Raw genomic sequence first — 19,295 nt, 5'->3', positions numbered from 1 at the left:
CAAACCCAAGTTTCTTGGCATTTAGTTCCTAAGTGCACCATGCCCCCCCCCCCCAATTAAATTTAGGTGTCAGAGTAATGCCAAATAGCTTATGAAAATAACTTATTTTATAAACATATAAGTGGATTTTAGTAGATTATTGTTTATCAGTAATTCCTGACATAGGATTTGACTCTGCAACTAGCAGCAGTGACCAAATTCATATTGCGTGCTAAGCCTACTTGAGCCGTTACACAAATGATTTTTTTTCTCATAATGGTTTTATTATTATAATACCCATTTTAAAGATGAGGAACTAGTGTTTGTTTGTTTTAATGGCCGCACCATGACATACGGAAGTTTCTGGGCCAAGGACTGAATCTGAGCCTCAGCTGTGAAAACGCCCGATCCTTTAACCCACTGCACTGGGCTGGGGATCAAAGTCTCACCTCCACAGCAACCTGAGCTGCTGCAATCAGATTTTTAACGCACTGCTCCAGCACGGGAACTACAGGAACTGGTGTTCAGAGTTGTAAAATAATTATTCCAAATATCAGATCATTAGTGATGAGAAAGAGTCCAGCTGAGAATTAAAGCAAAATAATCTAAATCCTTATGCTCTATTCTTATTAATCATTATGCTACATGGCACTGCTGGAGAAACTGTGGGAATTTTTTCCTGTTACTAGCATAATATACTCAGAAATCATTCATATGAGTATAAATGGATGTTAACATTTTCACTTTATTTACTTGTTCGACAATATATATCTGATTCAGCTACTACATGCCAGCCAACATTTGTAGTTAGGCCCAGCTTATCAAATGTTAGAGATACCAAGATGGTTTAGATATATTCCCTGCCCTTTCTCCAGAAAGGATAAAACAGTTATTTTTGGCTTTTCTTTTAATTGGACTCTCTTTTTGATGCCCTACTGGATTTCTTATGGATCTTTTTTTGTGGGGGGCGGGGGGGGGGGAGTAGGATTGAACCCATGCCATGGCAGAGCAAGGACCCAAGCCGCTGCAGCAGCAATGCCAGATCCTTAACCCCCTGTACCTCAGGGGAGCTCCTCATGGATCTTGATTCTTAAGAGAACTCAGTGGGTAACCTGCTGCCTCACCTGCTGCTTGGTGGTTCCCTGTGGTAGTAGGTGGAGACCCTGAATTCACAGTGCACTGGTTTTTCAAGTGTGCTCGCTATGGGGCGGGTGTTGCTATAGCAAACGAGACTCCTGAAAGCTGACCAAAAGGTGCCCGTGTATTTAATCAGCATTTACTTTAAACTTTAGGTGCAACCGCGTTCTGCTTCTTGTTGAGCTGGTTAGGAACTTCACATAACGTACAGATAAACAGCAGACAGAAGATAAAAGTTCCTCTAGTGACTTTTTCTAGCAACCTGCATGTTTCTAGCCAAGAGAAACTGTAAAAATCTTATGACAGGCAAGCTTGTAGAAACTCTTGCTTTAGTCTGGTTTCTTTTAACATCTGAATTCTTTGGTTAAACCTCCTCAGTAAATGTGACAGGTTTCTTTGTCATACTCAGCAAACTGGCAGCTATTTTGTTAAGTTTTATAGCTATCAATGTCTTGTAACTTTTCCTTGCCTGGGTCTGCTTTTTAATTTTATAATACATCCTCGGTGGGAAACTGGGTGGCTGTTACTCTGTGTCTTGTGGCCAGGATTGTCCAGGGGGGTTTCAGGCTTTTCCTGGGCATGTCTAGAATATCCCTCAGGCAGTCAGAATTGAGACAGGGATTTGTTAGGCCTCCTAATAACCCTTCCTTGCTTCTGGGTACAGAAATAGTTGTTACTTTTTTATGCATGTGATTAATAGCTCTTGAGTGGTTACTGTGTGTAGACTTGTTCCTTGTGTGCTAGTAAAGATCAGTAATTTCTTTATACTCCAGTGAGCCGTCTACTGCGGTGTGAAGTAGTCGTCTGCTCCCAGAGGTAGAGCATTTGGTGAGCGCTGCCTCGCAGCGGAGGCTCACTGGCTCTTCACCCGTGTGCAGAAACTCAGCGGAGCCTCCTCGCTGGGAAGGAGGCGCAGAAGGGAGTGAGGGGGGGCGGACGCTCCGCCGTGGTGGGCGGAGTCCGCTCCCAGAGGACTGAGCAGGTAGCCTGGAGCCAGGTGGGGAGGAAGACGGGAATCGGGCTTTCCCTGCACCGCTCTCCAGCCCAGTGTGCGCTTTGGTCGGACCGGCTGATCCCTAAGTGCAGGTCGTTTCTCCCACCTGAAGAACTAGCTGTGTTTTCTTCCAGTGCTGCAGAAAAATCCTAATGTTTTGGGTCAGGTGTAATTTCCAACATAGTACTCTGAAAAATTCCACTTGACACAGTTACTTAGACAGCAGCTTTAGTTTTATTGAGATCAATCAGCAATTTATTTAACAAACCAGTATTTGCTTGGACGTATTTATCTCTTGACTTTTGACTTCAAATCAGGTGACATCTATTTCACTACGTAGAAGTTCCTGCGAATGGCTTGTTTTTGGCTGTTTATTATTCGTAATTTTCCCTTTTTGGAAAAAATACTGTGTTTATTAATACTTTGACTTTTCCTTTGAAGTCAGTAGATGATTTATGAACCGGTTTTGCTTGTCTTTGAACTCACAAAGTGGGAATTAGCTGATTGCAAATTAGCAATCTCAGAATGACCACAAGTGTCAGTGTTTGCCTGCCTTATTCTTTCCCTTCAGTTTTCACAAACTTGTGCAGCAGCTGCTCACATTGTTTAGGAATTTCTTTTGACTGGAAAGCAGAACGAAATTTAAGTGTCTTTCAAAACTAACTGCAAACACCTTTATCTGTTTTAATTCAGACAAACTTATTGATCCTAGGGGAAAAAGAAAGCATCTAAAATCAGTGGTAATTTTGCAAAGTACTTCCTGTAACAAGCAGATTTTGCAGTAAAATGAGTCACTTGACTTTTTGGCTTCCTCGTGCATAGAAGAGTTGTTTGATAATAGTATTGTGTCTAAAAAAAGGTACGTCTCTTAACTAAAAAATGGTAACCATCATCTGACAGCATAGGGTTGCCACTAACTTTCAACTTCTAAAAAAATACACTATTGGAGTTCCCACTGTGAAGGATCCAGTGTTGTTTCTGTAGCAGCTTGGGTTGCTGTTGAGGCACGGGTTCGAGCCCTGGCCCGGCACATTGGGTTAAGGATTTGGCGTTGCTGCAGCTGCAGTTCAGATTTGATCCCTGGTCCAGTAACTTCGATATGCTGCAGGTGCGGCCAAAACAAACAAACAAAAAAACCCCTCCAATATCTGTGAAGTGCAGTAAAACAAGTTATGTTTGTATGTTTCTTAGTAGCATAGCTATTTCACTTTAGCACAGATCACCCAGAATCTTTCTGTTGTTATTTGGCATGCACAGAATACTCTTGGTTAAGAGTATTCTGGGCTTCTGGGAGGGTGGTACTAGGCCTGATTCTGCTTTCCTAGGAGGTATTCTAGAAGTTGGGGGGGGAGAGTGTTTTGAGTGACAAAATAATTGAAGCGCATCTAGTGAGTGCAGCCAAGGAAGGTAGTTTGTAGTGTGTGGGACAATTTTAGAAAATAATAAAGACCAGTCCTTTGATGCAGGACTTGTGAATGTCTCATTGTGTGTGTGTGTGTGTTTGTGTGTGCGCGTGCGTGCTTCCTTATAATTAAATGGTTTCCATTAAAAATTTATATACATAGGTTAGTTATATTACCTATGTGTTTCATTTTAGATTGTTAGAGGGACCAGTGTAAGATATTTCTTACATAAAGGGGGTGTGTTGAGTTTGGTAAGAGTTGTGAAGCCTACTTGTCAGTTTCTTTAAATTTTTTTAGGCATCTTACTCCCAACTCCCTGCTCCTCAGCACATTGTAGCACTTAAAGATTGTAACAGTATTAATTCATTGCAAAGTACAACAATTCAGATAGATGTAATACTTAAAAAAAAAAAAACGGGTACGTATGGGTGGCTGGGTCACTTTGCTGTATGACAGAGGCTGAAGGACCGTCGTAAGTCAACTATACTTTCATAAAAGTTGATTGAAAATACGTACGGGGCATAGGAGGTTTGGTACGTCCTTAGGAACTGAGAGACCATACTAAAGCCAGCAGAGCAACTGGAAGTAAGTACTAGTTATTTACGTGTTTTCCCTCTGGGTACAGATTATCTTCTTCAGTTCACTGTGGTGTCACCCGGTTTCACCGTTTCCATCTATCCACTGGTAGTTACTTTTGGGTTACATTTAATCCTTTGAATTCCGTATTTCTAGTGTTTTTATCCCCTTTTCATAAAGAAGAAGAGGCCTCACATATGACACGGTTGCCGAGGTTTAGTCACCTGAAATTAAAAGTGAAAATTTATGTATTTCAGTTTGTACCCTCCATTTTTAGTATCTCCTTGATCACTTCTCACGTATTGAGTCTGTTCCTTTGTCATAAGTATCCTCTTAGTACTTTATCTGACTTCACAGAATACGGGTGTATTAACACCTTGGGAATTTATAGCGTTGCAGCATGAAGATTGCTGTTTTAGTGCGCGTGGTTTCAAATAGTTAAGTCGGTACAGCTGGTGATTTGTGTTAGCTTCCTTAAGTCAGTTTCTTCAGTCAGTAAGCACTGAATAATTTTTTTAAAGTTTATCATATTGGTAATTCTCTTTCTACCTATATTGCCAGTAGCTTTAAGTCTTTGATTCCCCAAACAACCAATTTAATTCCAAACATAGAACCTTTGATAGAGGGAGCTGGGCAGGAGAATGTTTTTATTCACACGAAACAAAAGAAGAACACATTTGTAAGCTCTGGAGCAAAACTAGAAGTGTACGGGTTTGAACAAACCCATATTGAATTAGGTCTTCAAACTTAATCAGTTAATTGAACACTTGAGGTTGGGCTGTAACGGAGTTGTTCCTGGTGAAAAGGTATTACTTACCGTAGGATAATGGCATTTCAGGGCAGAGTTGGACCTTCGATGCCATCGAGAAATCTGCTTTCCTCCGTTTACAAGCAAGGTAACTAAGACCCTGAGAAGGTGTGATTTTTCTCAAAGGTCCACTCTTAATGTGGCAGAGCCAAAGCTAGAATGTTGAGCTGAAGACTTGTAAATCACGTGGTTTTTTGGGGTTTTTTTTGCACTGCTCTACTCTGTCTCTAGTTACATCAGTCTATTTGTTCCGAGTCCTTGGACCCATGAGCTGCAGAGATGACCCTGCAGACCTCCCACTTTACCTGTGTCCCTCTGCCACGAGGAAAACAATCCTGCCAGTTTCCAGCGAGAAAGGTAATGCTTTTATCAGACCTCAGGGAGACATAGGAAAGAATCGTTCATTTGTGCCAGAAGGTATGTGATCGTCACGGACTTTGGTGTTGAAGGAGCTCGGCACACATGCTTTGGTTGGTTTCTACTTGTGGTTCTGAGATTAACATTTCATCCCCATTCATATGAACGTCGTTTTTAAATCTCTAGATAAAACCGTTTTAAAAATCTCACGTTTTCCCAGTACGAAGGAATACCAAAACTCTTTAAGGATTTTGTGTTCTGGAGTTCCCTGGTATTGAAGTAGGTTAAGGATCTGGTGTAATCATTGCTACGGTTTGGGTCGTTGATGTGGTGTGTGTTTGATTTCTGGCCCTGGAACTCTGTATACCACAAAAAAAGATTTTATGTTCTGTCTCACTCTCTTTTCCTCTCTTTTGGTCCATATTTTCATTGCTGTACATAAAAAAATCGGATGGATGGATGGTAGGTAGGTAGGTAGATAGCAATTAGCACTTGTAATTAGGGAGACTGCAGAGTCCTGGGATTTGCAGTTGGTGAGCTGGTGACCCCTGGAAGCTGCTGTATAGCTCTAGTCTGAACCTGAAAGACTGAGAACTAGGAGGGTCTCTGGTGTAAGCTGCATTCTGGGACTGAGCCATAAGGCAGGAGAATACAGATGTTCTAGCTTGACGACAGCCTGGCAGAGTGAATTCTCTTCTACCTGCTCCCAACTTTTTTTTCTGGTCTTTTTAGGGTCGTACTCATGGCACATGGGGGTTGCCAGGCTAGGGGTCAGGTTGGAGCTGTAGCTGCCGGCGTATGCCACAGGCACAGCCATGTGGGATCTGAGCCACGTCTGCGACCTACACCACAGCTCACAGCAACGCTGGATCCTTAACCCACTGAGTGAGGCCAGGGATCGAACCCCGCATCCTCATGGATCCTAGTTGGGTTTGTTAACCACTGAGCCAGGACAGCAACTCCTGCCTTCGTGTTCTCTTCAGTCCTCCAGTAGACTGCATGAGGCCACCCACACTGGGGAGGACAGTCTGCTTTCCTCAGTCTGATGATTCACGTGTTCGTCTCAGAAATGTCCTCACAGACACATCCAGGATGATGTTTTAACCAAATGTCTGGGGTATTAATCCTTTATCAAGTACATGATTTGCACATATTTTCTCCTGTTCTTTGGGTTGTCTTCACTCTGTGGATAGTATCCTTTGCTGCAGAAAAGCTTTTAATTTTGATGAAGTCCAGTTTATGTTTTCCTTTTGTTTTCTGTTTTGTATATGATGTAAGGTAATGGGCTTAATAGCTTCATTCTTTTGCATGGGACTGTCCAGTTTTCCCAGCACCAGTTATTGAAAAGATTGTCCTTTCTCCATTGCCTGGTTTTAGCTCCTTTGTCAAAAATCAGTTTGCCATGTATGTTATTTTGGAGCTGTCTTATTCTGTTGATCTTTAAGTTCTGTCTTTATGCCATGCTATGGTGTTTTAATTACTACAGCTTTGTAGTAAGTTTTGAAATCCAGAGGTTTGAGTTCTCCAGCTTTGTTCTTTTTTTTTTTTCAAGATTAGTTTGGCTGTTTGGGGTTCTTTGAGATTCTATATGAATTCTAGGTTGGTTTTTTCTTTCTGCAAAAACACCTTTGGGATATTAATAGTGATTGCATTGAGTTTGTAGGTTGCATTGGGAAGTATTGAAATCCCAATATTGTTACTCTTAGCAGTCCATGAACACAGGCGCCTTTCCATTTACAGCCTTAATTTCTTTCAGCACCATTTTGTAGCTTTCATTCTACAGATTTTCTTTGCTTCTTGGTTATATTTATTTCCGAGTATTTGATTCTTTTTAATGCCATTACGAGTGGAATAATTTTCTTAATTTCTTTTTAAGATTGGTAATTGGTAGTGTATAGAACAGTGGATTTTTGTGTATTGATTTTGTGTCCTGCAATTTTTCTCAAATAGTTTATTAGTTGTGGCAGGGTTATCCCCCACCCCCAACCCCCAAATCCTTTCCCATGGAATCTTAAGGTTTTCTACATGTAAATCTTGCCATCTGAAAACAGATAATTGCATCACTTCCTTTCAAATTTAGATGCCTTTTAGTTCTTTTTTGACTAACTACTCTGGCTAGAATTTCAGACGCTTTGTTGAAAAAAGGTGAGGGGAGTGGATCTCGTTCTTGATCTTAGGGGAACATTTCCGTCTTTCATCATCGTGTATGATCTTAGCTTGTGGGCTTTTCACATGTGTAGCCTTTATGATGTTGAGGAAGTTTCCTTCCTTTCCTGGTGTGTTGAAGTTTTTTTATTTTTATTTATTGTTATTATTATTTTTTTTGGTCTTTTTGTCTTTTCTAGGGCCACACCCGGGCTATATGGAGGTTCCCAGGCTAGGGGTCGAATCGGAGCTGTAGCCACCAGCCTACGCCACAGCCACGGCAACTCGGGATCCGAGCCGCATCTGCGACCTACACCACAGCTCAGAGCAGGGCCAGGGATCGAACCCTCATCCTCATGGTTCCTAGTCAGATTCGTTAACCACTGAGCCACGATGAGAACTCCGGTTTTTTGTTTTGTTTTGTTTTTTTTTTTGGTCTTTTGTCTTTTTGTTGTTGTTGTTGTTGTTGTTGCTATTTCTTGGGCCGCTCCCGCGGCATATGGAGGTTCCCAGGCTAGGGGTTGAATCGGAGCTGTAGCCACCGGCCTACGCCAGAGCCACAGCAACGCAGGATCCGAGCTGCATCTGCAACCTACACCACAGCTCATGGCAACGCCGGACCGTTAACCCACTGAGCAAGGGCAGGGACCGAACCCGCAACCTCATGGTTCCTAGTCGGATTCGTTAACCACTGCGCCACGACGGGAACTCCGAACTCCGGTTTTTTATTTTTAAATCATGGAATGATGTTGACTTTTGTCAGATGCTTTTTCTGCGTTTATTGAGGTGATCATGAAGCTATTTTCCCTTCTTTCTGTTACCGTGATTTACAATGATTGATTTCCATGTATTGAGCCATCCTTGCATTCTAGGAATAAATCCCATTTGGTCATGGTGTATAATTATTTTAATATGGAGTTGAATTTGGTTTGCTAGTTCTTATCCTTATGTAGAGAATGTTTCTTTATGGAAAGAAGATGGTTGAACAGTTACTAGTCTCTCTTTATTTTAATTTTTATCTTCTTGGTCTTTCTGTCCTTTTATGGCCACACCCACGGCATATGAGGTTCCTAGGCTAGGGATGAAATTGGAACTGTAGCTACCAGCCTACACCATAGCCACAGCAACACGGGATCCGAGCTACACCTGTGACCTACACCACAGCTGATGGCAATGCTGGATCCTTAACCCACCAAGCGAGGCCAGGGATTGAACCTGCATCCTTTGTGGATGCTAGTTGGGTCCGCTCACTGCTGAGCCACGACAGGAACTCCACTCTCTATTTTAGTCAGTGAACTGGACAGACAGGCATATAGACACATAAACACTTTTACAGGCAAATATACACATATGTACATTATACATGGTTAAATACATATGTAGTATGTTTCTAATTTTTAAACTTTTATTCATTCATTCATTCATTCTTCGTACGTTCGCTGGCCTCCTCCATTAGACTGCAGATCTCAAAGGACAGGCAACACTTTACTCTTGATTGTGCTCTTCTTTGATACTTGATGCTCTCTGAATATATGCGGAATGAATAAATACACTTTGTTTAATCTCAGTAATCTTTTATGTTATTTTTACCATTTTCGTTTAATAGATTAAAACAGTTTAGCCAGTGTAACAGTAGTGAACAGTAAGGCAAATGGGTTTGTTTTAACTAATTACTTAATAAAAGGGCATTGGAAATGCGATGAGATAGTCCCCAAATTCAAGTAATTTGTGGGCTGGTTGAGAGAAGCAGGTCAATGAATTGAGACTTATATATATTAGCGTAATGAGACATTTGACAGGTGCTTGGTATTTACCCAGCATACCTCATTTTATTGTGCTTCACTCCGTGGGACCTTGCAGGTAGTGCAGGTTCTTCTCAGTGGGAGGTTTGTGGCAGGTCTGCGTTATCGGAGGACGGTTAGTGTTCTTTAGCACTAAGGTATTTTTTAACTATGGTACGTACATTTTCCAAAGTCACGATGTTATCGTACATGTCACAGACTGCAATACCGTGTAAACGTGACTTTTGTATGCACTGGGTAACCAAAACATCTGAGTGACTCACCTGACTGCGGTATTAGCTTCATTGTAGCAGTGTGGTAACACCCTGCAGCATCTCGGAGGTGTGCCTGTAGAGACGCACTGCAGTGTATTTTAGAAATGTCACCTGTTTTCGCGGTTGGCAAACCTTGTAAACATAGGCCTCCAGGTTGTGACAAGTCTGAAAAAAACAAATTGTACTTAGAATTTGTGTCGGAGTGTTTTGTTCCTAAAATTTTTAGTGTTTTTCAGCCTCACTATGGTTTGCTCAGAATTGCAGTTTCCTTTTTCTACATAGTTTTACTAAAATATTTTTTTTAGACACTCACTCAATGTACTTAAAAATTCAGTTGCTTAAAAAAATCCTAATATTTGGGAATTCTAAATATCAAATCCAGATCTCATGGGAATATGTTACTTTTTTTTGTCTTTTTTTTTTGTTGTTGCTACTTCTTGGGCCGCTCCCGCGGCATATGGAGGTTCCCAGGCTAGGGGTTGAATCGGAGCTGTAGCCACCGGCCTACGCCAGAGCCACAGCAATGCGGGATCCGAGCCGAGTCTGCAACCTACACCACAGCTCAGGGCAACGCCGGATCGTTAACCCACTGAGCAAGGGCAGGGACCGAACCCGCAACCTCATGGTTCCTAGTCGGATTCGTTAACCACTGTGCCACGACGGGAACTCCGGAATACGTTACATTTTTAAAAGACAAAAGCATGCGAGCCTTACAATTAGTATTTATTTACTTTTTAAAATGTATTGCTTTTGCTGTCATAAATACAGTAGTCACAAAGGTAGATTATAAACTCCTGGAATCTGCGTATATATTCTGTATGTTTTTTTTCATTAAGAATTTTCACTGTTTCCTGTAAACAGCATTTTTCAAAATTAAGTATAGTATATTTTTTATGTTGATATTTGTTACAAATAAAAATTTTTGATGATATTTTATATTAGGTCATTAATTTCTACTTGTTCAAGCAGCAAATATACCAGTATTCTCTCTCCTAACACCAGAAGATTTTAGATTATGTCACTTGCTAAAAGAAGGCAAGGAGGGATTATAAACAGTTTGTCTTGGTATGTTTTGCAGATATGATTCTCTCACAATTTCCCCTATCCCTTTTATAGCAGTTACTTCTCTTCTAGAATGCCTCGAGTCTTGGTGAAATTGTAATGATTCCAACTTTTCAAGAGAAAGCAGACTTTCCTCTCCAGTTAGCACAACTTGTCAGCTTTTTTAGTTGTTTTTGTGCTGATACCTTTCTTTTCCCAGCTGGGCAGTGTTTTCCTCCCAATCCAGATAGCTTTGCAAGTGTAGAACTGTCAGTCTACTCCATATTACTGCCAATTACTTCTTTTTCTTAATATATGCCAGACATAGCTCTATGTGTAGCCTTTGAAAAACTACTTTACTTCTTCCTCTTCCTCTTTAGAATAAAGGGTGCTGGCATTGGATTATATGATGTCTGCGGTCCTTTATGAAGTGACTTCCCCAAATTTATTTCAAAATAACGCAGATCAGAGTAGAATGAGCTTTTAGCTCTTAGTGTTAGCTGAAGAGTCCTAGAAGTGGCCATAAACTAATGATATGATTAGCGAAGGTCTTCCAGGTTATCATTTCAGGAGCTCACAGCCCACCGGAGTATCATAGATGTGTGTGTGTGGGTGTGTGTTTACTAACTCTAAAATTAAGCAAATTAATAACTTAGGCAACTCAAAATTTGCAGTGACTCTGAGAGGATAAAATTACATAAAACCATTCTGGTTGCAATAAACAGATCCTTCTCAACTAATTAAGACAAAAAAGTGCTTGTGTGGGGTGCTTGGAGTAAGATGAGAGATGTTAATGGCTGTTAACATCAGGAGGAGTTGGAGAGGAAAGTAGGTCTTAACCGGCCACAAGAACTAGATAGGTGTTCTGAGGGATGTTTTGTTTTGCTTCTTTTCCTGCATGCTAATAACCTCATTGTGTCCTTCTCCATGAGTCAAGAGTTATGATTATCTCTAACTTTAGATTTACCTTTTTCTAGCTATTTAATAGCTCCAATTTATAAAACAAGCATCAGAGACAAACTCTTGATAGACCTAGCCTTGGGCATGTCTTCCCCAGTGACCGGGCATGAGAGGCTTACTGCCAAAATGGAATCATCGGGAATGGAAAAGGGTCGTCAAGCAAAGATTGCTTACTTGGCAAACAGAAAAATGCCCGCTGTTGGTATTTTCAAGGGTCTAGTTTTGAATTTATTCAGAAGTAGACACAAATACTCGAGAGTTCGAATTTGTGGCAGAAAAGACTTCTTCCCGTTTTGCGGAGATAGGTTTAAACGTCCCTTTTGGTGACGATGCTGTGAGAGCCATACTCTTGGTTAATGTAGAGGAGGTATATTTTAGTAGTCAGGTGGGTCGGTTTTGGTTTGGATAATTCTCTTCACACACACATAGTGCTGTCTGTATTTTAGCGGTTTTGGTCTAAGTCTGCTCTGTTCAGAAGACAAGGGCTTTGATTAGGCTTCAGCCGGCCTTGTGGTCCGATGTAGCCGGGGAGCTCCGCCCCTGCCGGTGCTCATTGCTCTTCCCCTGCTACTTCACCCACACCAGTGAGTCGGTGTTGACATACGAGAATTCGTAGGTGATAGGGTTACAGCTTAATCTTGTTACCATATTGTACAATATATACAGTGTCTAGTTGATTCCTCTTTATAGTGGAATATGGGAGAGAAAGCTAAAAATCTCTTGGATTTCTGTGTAATGATTATCCCTCGGCTTCTGATGTTTAAAATCTGTTAGTTCACATGAGAAACATTTGCTGCGTATCTGCTATGTTATAGGTACTGGGTTTACAAAGATGAGTAAAAGCAGTTATGTCCCTTGACATGAACTTAGAGAAAAATATAAACAGAAAATTTCAACACATGAAGTTATTAAATGCTTAATATGTTTTCCACCTTAATAATGACTCACTTTTTTTACATTTAAAATTTTACTTGAGGAGTTCCTGTCCTGGCTCAGTGGAAACGAATCTGACTAGCATCCAGGAGGACGCAGGTTCCATCCCTGGCCTCACTCAGTGGGTTAAGGATCCAGCATTGCCACGTGCTATGGTGTAGGTCGAAGATGAGGCTCAGATCTGGCATTGTGGCTGTGGCGTAGGCTGGTGGCTACAGCTACAATTCGACCCCTGGGAATCTCCATGTGCCGTGGGTGCAGCCCTAAAAAGACAAAAAAACCAAAAATATAAAAAAATCAAACTTTACTTGAATATAATTTACTTGCAGTAAAAGGACAAACTTAGCACATCTATGAAACCAGCATCCAAAGTGACTCAGTCTCAACCACACGAATGAATAATGAAATGCACAATAGTGAAAATACCAGAAAAGGCTCTTCTGTCCTCACATGCTTTTTTTTTTTTCCTCACCCAAAGAGTTTTTGCTAGGTGCCTCTGCTGCTGCTGTTTCTTGCAGTAAAGAATGGTTTCTTTAGCATTTAAACTGAATGCCAGGAATTCCATTGTATTGAAAATGAAGTGCATTCTCTTTATTAGCACTGATTTTTATAATCATTAAAAAAAAAGGCGCTGTTGGATAGCTTACTATTCCAAATGACCTTACCATGTAAAATCTCAAATGTTAAAGAAAATGTAGTAATATTAAAATTAATATTACTTAGGGTTTCTTTAGAAATATTTCTATGATTTTTATTATGGATTCTTGTAACTTTCCTGACATTTGTCAAATTTCCTTCCCTTGAGTACAACTAGAATAAAATCTCCATGAGCTACTAGCTGTTTTGAAATTTACACTTGCAGTTTTTCTATAAAGAAAAATGTTTTAATGAAAAATTTGGTGTGAATATGGTTGAAGCTGTTGCGCTAAAGATAGACAACTTTTGAAGTATCTTAAGCATTTCAGAGGCTTAAGTATATAATTAAGTGTATAATTGATGTACTTCAGTACTTAGCATCTTTGCTTGATATATTACATGCTTAGTAATTAGTTGAAATTTGTTCCTCAGTTTTTAAGATACTTTCAGCCACTCTTGAATGTAATAGATCTCATCTTTGTAAATAGGATTGTTTTCTCTGAATATTTTAAAGGCATTTGATTTGAAATATTTGTTTTTAATGCACCTGAAGTAACACTGTTCACATCATTCTAATGTGAGATTATGTATCACTTGGTCATTTTGAGACTCTTGAAGGGAGAAAAAATTGACTTAGTTTTAAAACTAGTCATGGTATGTCTGAGAATGTTAAAATTGTCACTAATTAATCAAATCATTGAATATTTGAAAAGTATTGCGTATTTACAATAAGTACTGAAGGATAGCAATTGACATATTTTCCACTGAAGCGTTCTCTCACTACCCCACAACCACATAGCCTGAAAGATACGGGGAGGGTTTCTTTTTTTAAACTCTTGGGATCCAGCATGTTCAGTGGAGTGAGTGATGGAGAGACAGAGATATGGAATTTCTTTTCAGTGATTAAATGAAAGTTTTTATTATGCAAAGGAATGTGACATAGCAATTCTTATTCTTTTAAAGGAGGGTGCATCGGCTCGTAAGACACAGACTCCTGCAGCACAACCAGTACCAAGACCAGGTAAAAATATGAAACTTTCTGTTTTTTTCTTTTATAACCACAACAGTGAAAATTTTTGATATGTATAATTCTTTGAAGGAATTGAAAATTTACTTAAAATTTCAAACTAGTATCATAAGAATGTTTCCTTGCGTAAATAAGACTAGTCTAAGAGTTAAAGAAAATTTTTAAGAAAATGTTTTTAAGATTTTAGAAGAATGTTTTAAGAAGCTGTTTTTATAAAAAAATAAATATTAAAAAAATAAATAAATCAACAGCCGGTGTGAAGACCTGATCTAAAGCAAGGTCGGTGAATTAAGGCGGGCAGATCGATTGCTATTAAGGAAGCTCTCGGTGAGAGTCATCCCGGCTGCCTTGGTAAAGTGTCTGTCTTTGTTGCCTGGTGTGTTAGGTAACCTCTGTGGCCTGAAACCATCTATGAGCAGACAGCTTATACACACTTCATGTGGGGTTATTAATAAATTGATAAAGAAATAGGTTGAGAGAGAAAGAAATAATAAATTGATAAAGAAATTTATTTCATGTATTTAATAATTTAATTAATAAATCATTTATATTCAATAAATTAAATTATTAATAAATTAATAATTTAATTAATAAATTTATTAAATTAAGTAATAAATTAAGTAATTTAAATTGATAAAGAAATTAATAAAGAAATAGGTTGAGAAAGAAATAATAAATTGATAAAGAAATAGGCTGATAGAGAAATAATAAATTGATAAATAGGTTGAGAGAGAAAGAAACAATGAAGCCAGAAAAGAAGCAAGATTTTCCTGCACAAATGAAGGAATAGCAGTTGGAACCTTAAGGAAAAACCAGTCTTTGCGCGCACGCGCGCGCACACACACACACACACACACACACACACACACACACACTTATCTTCGTAAGTACGGAAGTGCAGGGGTCGATAAAAAAGTAAGAATGCTGTCGTGACGTGACGTGGGGAGCTGAGTGTTTGAATGGAGCGGTGTGGGGTAGCATGGCCTCAGGGCTCTGAAAGCCTGTGAGAGAGAAATAGCCCACTTGGAAGGGCAGTTTTTAGGACTTAAGTAAAGTGGAGGAAGGGAAAAAAATTAAAAAAACAGCTATTTTGTATGTGTCCATCCCTCCTCAATTCCTCCTTCGAGTTCCGTGATAAGGTGTGTGGATGCGATTGTTTTCTCCTATAGAAGCATAGAACCATAATTTCACTAGTCTGATAGGAGGTTTGATGTTTGGCATTTCAGATTTCTCTGTTATTGAGCATATAAGGTTTTGTAGTCATTTTTAAAACTGTGTGTTGATAAGCACAGGTGGTATTGAACTTTAGACGTAAATTCCTCTTCCTAGGACCTAAAAAGATTGATCTTTATAAATGTGTATAGATAACCCACACTGTTTTCATTTCAGGAGCTTTGGGCTGTCTTTGGTGCTCATTTGTTGTATTTTGCATTTAGCATGTTATCGGTGCTGTTGAAAGTGACTGTGAAGATTTGAAAGGCACAGGCAGGAATTTAACTGGGTGATCTTCTCCCTTTTCAGTCTGTTAGTGTCAGTAGTACAGGCTTGGATATCTTTTTATTCGTAGTATGATCACATACAGGCTAATTCATCAGTAGATTTTAGGTATTAAATATTTCTGGAAACATTTTAAAAGTACGGCGTTAAGAGGGTTTCATTGGGATGGCTTGTACACGATGTCACCATGTCCCAGGTTCTGACACCTAGATCTCGACATGACTCCCTTTTCTGTTTCTTCTTCTTCTTCTTCTTTTTTTTAAATGACAGTGGGTTTGTCTGAAGTTTTTGTTCAAGCCGGGGCGCATTGGATATAATGTATTTCAGATGACAGGACCATGGGACTATTTTCAGTAGAGAGGACTCTACCAAAAGCTGTTGTGAGAGCATAAGGAAGAGCAATTGAATTCAACAAACGTTATTTGAATGCCTTCCATGTACTCAGTGCCAGAAACTCGGAGAAGCTAAAGGAGCTCTGATTTTCAGGAAGGAAGACGAAAGTCCAGGAAATAGGAATGGGCAGACTGAGCTGGATCCAGAGGAGACAGCCTCCGAAGTGGAGGACTATTGTGGAAGCAGTGGAGTGACAGAGAATTGCTCTCCCTTGGAAGGGAGGGTGGCAGGCTGTAGTTGGTCATTTAAAGAAGATCCCATGAGAGATTCAGAAATGGCATAAAAAGGAAAAAATGACCTCCTAAAGACTAACTCTGTTTTGCGTTATGTGATAAATAATTGTCTCCAGGTCACAGTTTCTCAAACTCATTTGGCAGACAAAGGAAAGGGGTCGGGATGGCCTAGCACCTGAGGAAGCTAGGTGGTTCGCACGTGCCGTGTGGTACAGTGATGTGCCTGGAGCTGGGTTCTGCCAGCTGGTTATGTGATCTTAGAAAAGGGCACAGGAGACATAAGGAGTTTGGGGTCATTTCTCCTCTTAATACTCCCCCATTCTGTTTCGATTGTCTTACCAAGGTGCACTGTTTCATAACGTGACAGATGTTCAGACGCCCGTCCCGCTGAGGGCTCCTCCTCTTCCAGTTCCTGATCCACTCCCGTAGGTCTGCAGTCCCCACCCACCCTTCCACGAGCAAAAGGACGATAACGTTTTTAGCACTCATTGGTCAGTAAGACCTGACTTGAGCGGGTGTTAGCAGTTTGTTGTCTTTGTCTTGATGAGTGAATTTTCCTTTTGCAGAAATACTTATTGGACACTGCCCGATTTTGAAGGGATATTGTGTCATACATGGCATGTGCACCGGGATTATCTTTCTAAAATTGAAAAAAATGAATGCCCAGAATGTTTCTGGCAATGAAACATGTTATAGATGAGGTAGCTATAACCGTAGATCTGTACGGTTTGGGGTAGAGTTTGAATTATTTGGAAATAGGGGACTGAACTGCTGCTGCTTTTTTCCTTCCGTGAAGGAACTCAAGGGTGGTGCTTTATTGTTGATCATTTTTTAATTTTTTATCTGTTCTTTCATCAAATATTTATTTAGCACTAAATGTGCCAGGCATGTCCCTTGGTAAATTTAATATTTTAAAATGTTTACACTTACTCCCAACTTCGAAACCTTCATTTAGGGAACATGACTTAGTGAGAGGCACATGTTTTCCACTGAATTAATAGTTCAAGCCTTTGATGAGCTGCAGTCCTGGACCTTAATGTTGGTTCCTTTGATGCCGATTAAATCCCTTGGCCCTTCCCTCTCCTTCCTGCCCCGTCTGATGCAGTCGCTGCATCCTTCACTTCTCCGCTTCCACTCTTCTGTTTCGTGGGTCTTCTCTCCAGCTCTGGCTGATCTCTGTACTGCTCACGTGAGATTGAGAGTTGGCTGTTTGCACATTTGGAAAAGATTTCTCCTGCTCTCCTGTCATCCACTTCATCACCCGGGGGTGGGTGCTGATGGTTTTCAAGCTCGGGTCTCCAGTTCAGATGTTTGTTCTCACCTCTGGTGTCTTCTGTTAGCTGCTTACATTTGGATGTGCCATAGGCACCTTAAAACGGATTTAACGCCTTTGTTCCCTGATGTTTTGCCCCAGTTGTTTTACGTCACATTCTTCTGCTGCTTCATGCTTAAGTGGCACCCCTGCCAACTGTTTCTTAAGTCGGAAACTCAGGAGTTATTCTTCCTTCTTCACATTTGCCTGACCCTCTCCTCTAATATCTCAGTAGTTCTGTGAAACTTTTCTGTATTCCAGGTTTATCTGCTCTCTCTCTGTTTCCACCCCCCCCCCCCAAGTCGAAACCACCATCCTTCCTCCGGACCAGTGCATCGTAGAGTGTTAGTTCCTGGTCTGATGATTTTTGGTCCTAGCAAGATGCAGGTGGAAATCTGGAATATGCTGCTGTCGTGGCGTCCAGGTGCACAGGCAGTTTCCCCGCAGTTCGTTGGTCTTGCATCTTACTCGGTTGGCCTTGGAAAGCTTACCAGCAAACCCTTATCTTTAACCACACATAATTTGAGTAGCACCGCTGTAAACTTGGTGAAGTCTAACTGCGCTGCCTGCTCTCATGCCTGTCTCGCCTTTCATCCCTTACCTGAATTTACTGTTTTTCCCTTACGAAAGGTGTGACGTGAAAATCAGATTGTACCACTTTCTGGCTTAAACGTTATGGGGTTTTCCATCGGTCCTTAAATACGCACATAACATTGTGTAGAAAGCCCCACATAAACCGGCTCCTGTGTATATATATATATATATATTTTTTTTTGTCTTTTGTCTGTTGTTGTTGTTGTTGTTGCTATTTCTTGGGCCGCTCCCGCGGCATATGGAGGTTCCCAGGCTAGGGGTCGAATCGGAGCTGTAGCTGCCAGCCTACGCCAGAGCCACAGCAACGCGGGATCCGAGCCGCGTCTGCGACCTACACCACAGCTCACGGCAACGCCGGATCCTTAACCCACTGAGCAAGGGCAGGGACCGAACCCGCAACCTCAAGGTTCCTAGTCGGATTCGTTAACCACTGCGCCACGACGGGAACTCCTCCTGTGTATATTTTTAACCTCGTCTCCTCCGCCCTTCCTTTTGGGCCATCGGTCTGTCTGCGTGTTTGCAGTTCCCTCAGCACGACAGTTTCTTCCTGCCTTTGGCATTTGCTTACATTCCTGCCTCTTATCTGGACTGTTCTTTCACTTCTTCTTTCCAAGTTGGCTCCGTTTCATCCTTCAAATCTCAGCCTAAATGCCATTTCCTTTGAGAGGCTTTTTCTAAGCATTCTGCCTAAAGGACACTTTAATATCCATATACATGCTTTCTGTTCCGTAATATCCTACTCACATTTGTTTATGTGTGTGTGTTTGCCTGTTTGTTACGGTCTGGCTCCCTTCCTTTACTGCAAGTTCTTTGAGGGCAGGAAGTATTTCTGTTTTTACCATTATAAAAGTAAGAACCGAGGAGAGTGCCTTGCACATAGGCTCTGAGTAAATGTTTAAGTAAAGAATGCAGTTGAGTTTGAAGTGAAGCGCAGCAGCAGTGGTTGCCTATTCTCAGCTTGTAAAGGCCGTTCGTTGCCTTTGGTGAGGGCCGCGGTCATGCTGGTGGTACTAGAAGCTGCCGTGGTTCGTAAGCACCACCTGGACCACAAGGTTCAGTAAAAGGCTAGTGAGTGCCAAGACCTGGGCAAGGACCTGACTTGCCCTTGTGTTTTTAAGACCCTTACAGCAGGGCCAAGATGGGAAACAGTGATGCCTCTTTTGTGGCGTGGACAGCCGAAGCTGCGCAGGCGTGCATCTTGGCCCCCTGCCGGG

General features: G+C 41.0%; 1 protein-coding gene across 1 annotated transcript in view; it reads left to right on the top strand.

Annotated features, from left to right (window-relative positions):
- The window catches only part of CDC73 (cell division cycle 73), a 92,447-nt gene that overhangs the window by 54,116 nt on the left and 19,036 nt on the right, over positions 1–19,295 (top strand). The window contains exon 11 of the mRNA XM_047755565.1: positions 13,989–14,046. Coding sequence (XP_047611521.1) covers positions 13,989–14,046 — 58 coding nt within the window. The remainder of the gene's footprint in view (positions 1–13,988; positions 14,047–19,295) is intronic.

This window comes from Phacochoerus africanus, chromosome 12 (genome assembly GCF_016906955.1).
Source record: "Phacochoerus africanus isolate WHEZ1 chromosome 12, ROS_Pafr_v1, whole genome shotgun sequence".
Lineage (NCBI taxonomy): Eukaryota > Metazoa > Chordata > Mammalia > Artiodactyla > Suidae > Phacochoerus > Phacochoerus africanus.
Note: the sequence above shows the minus strand (reverse complement) of the source record. Positions and strands in the feature narration are given on the sequence as shown.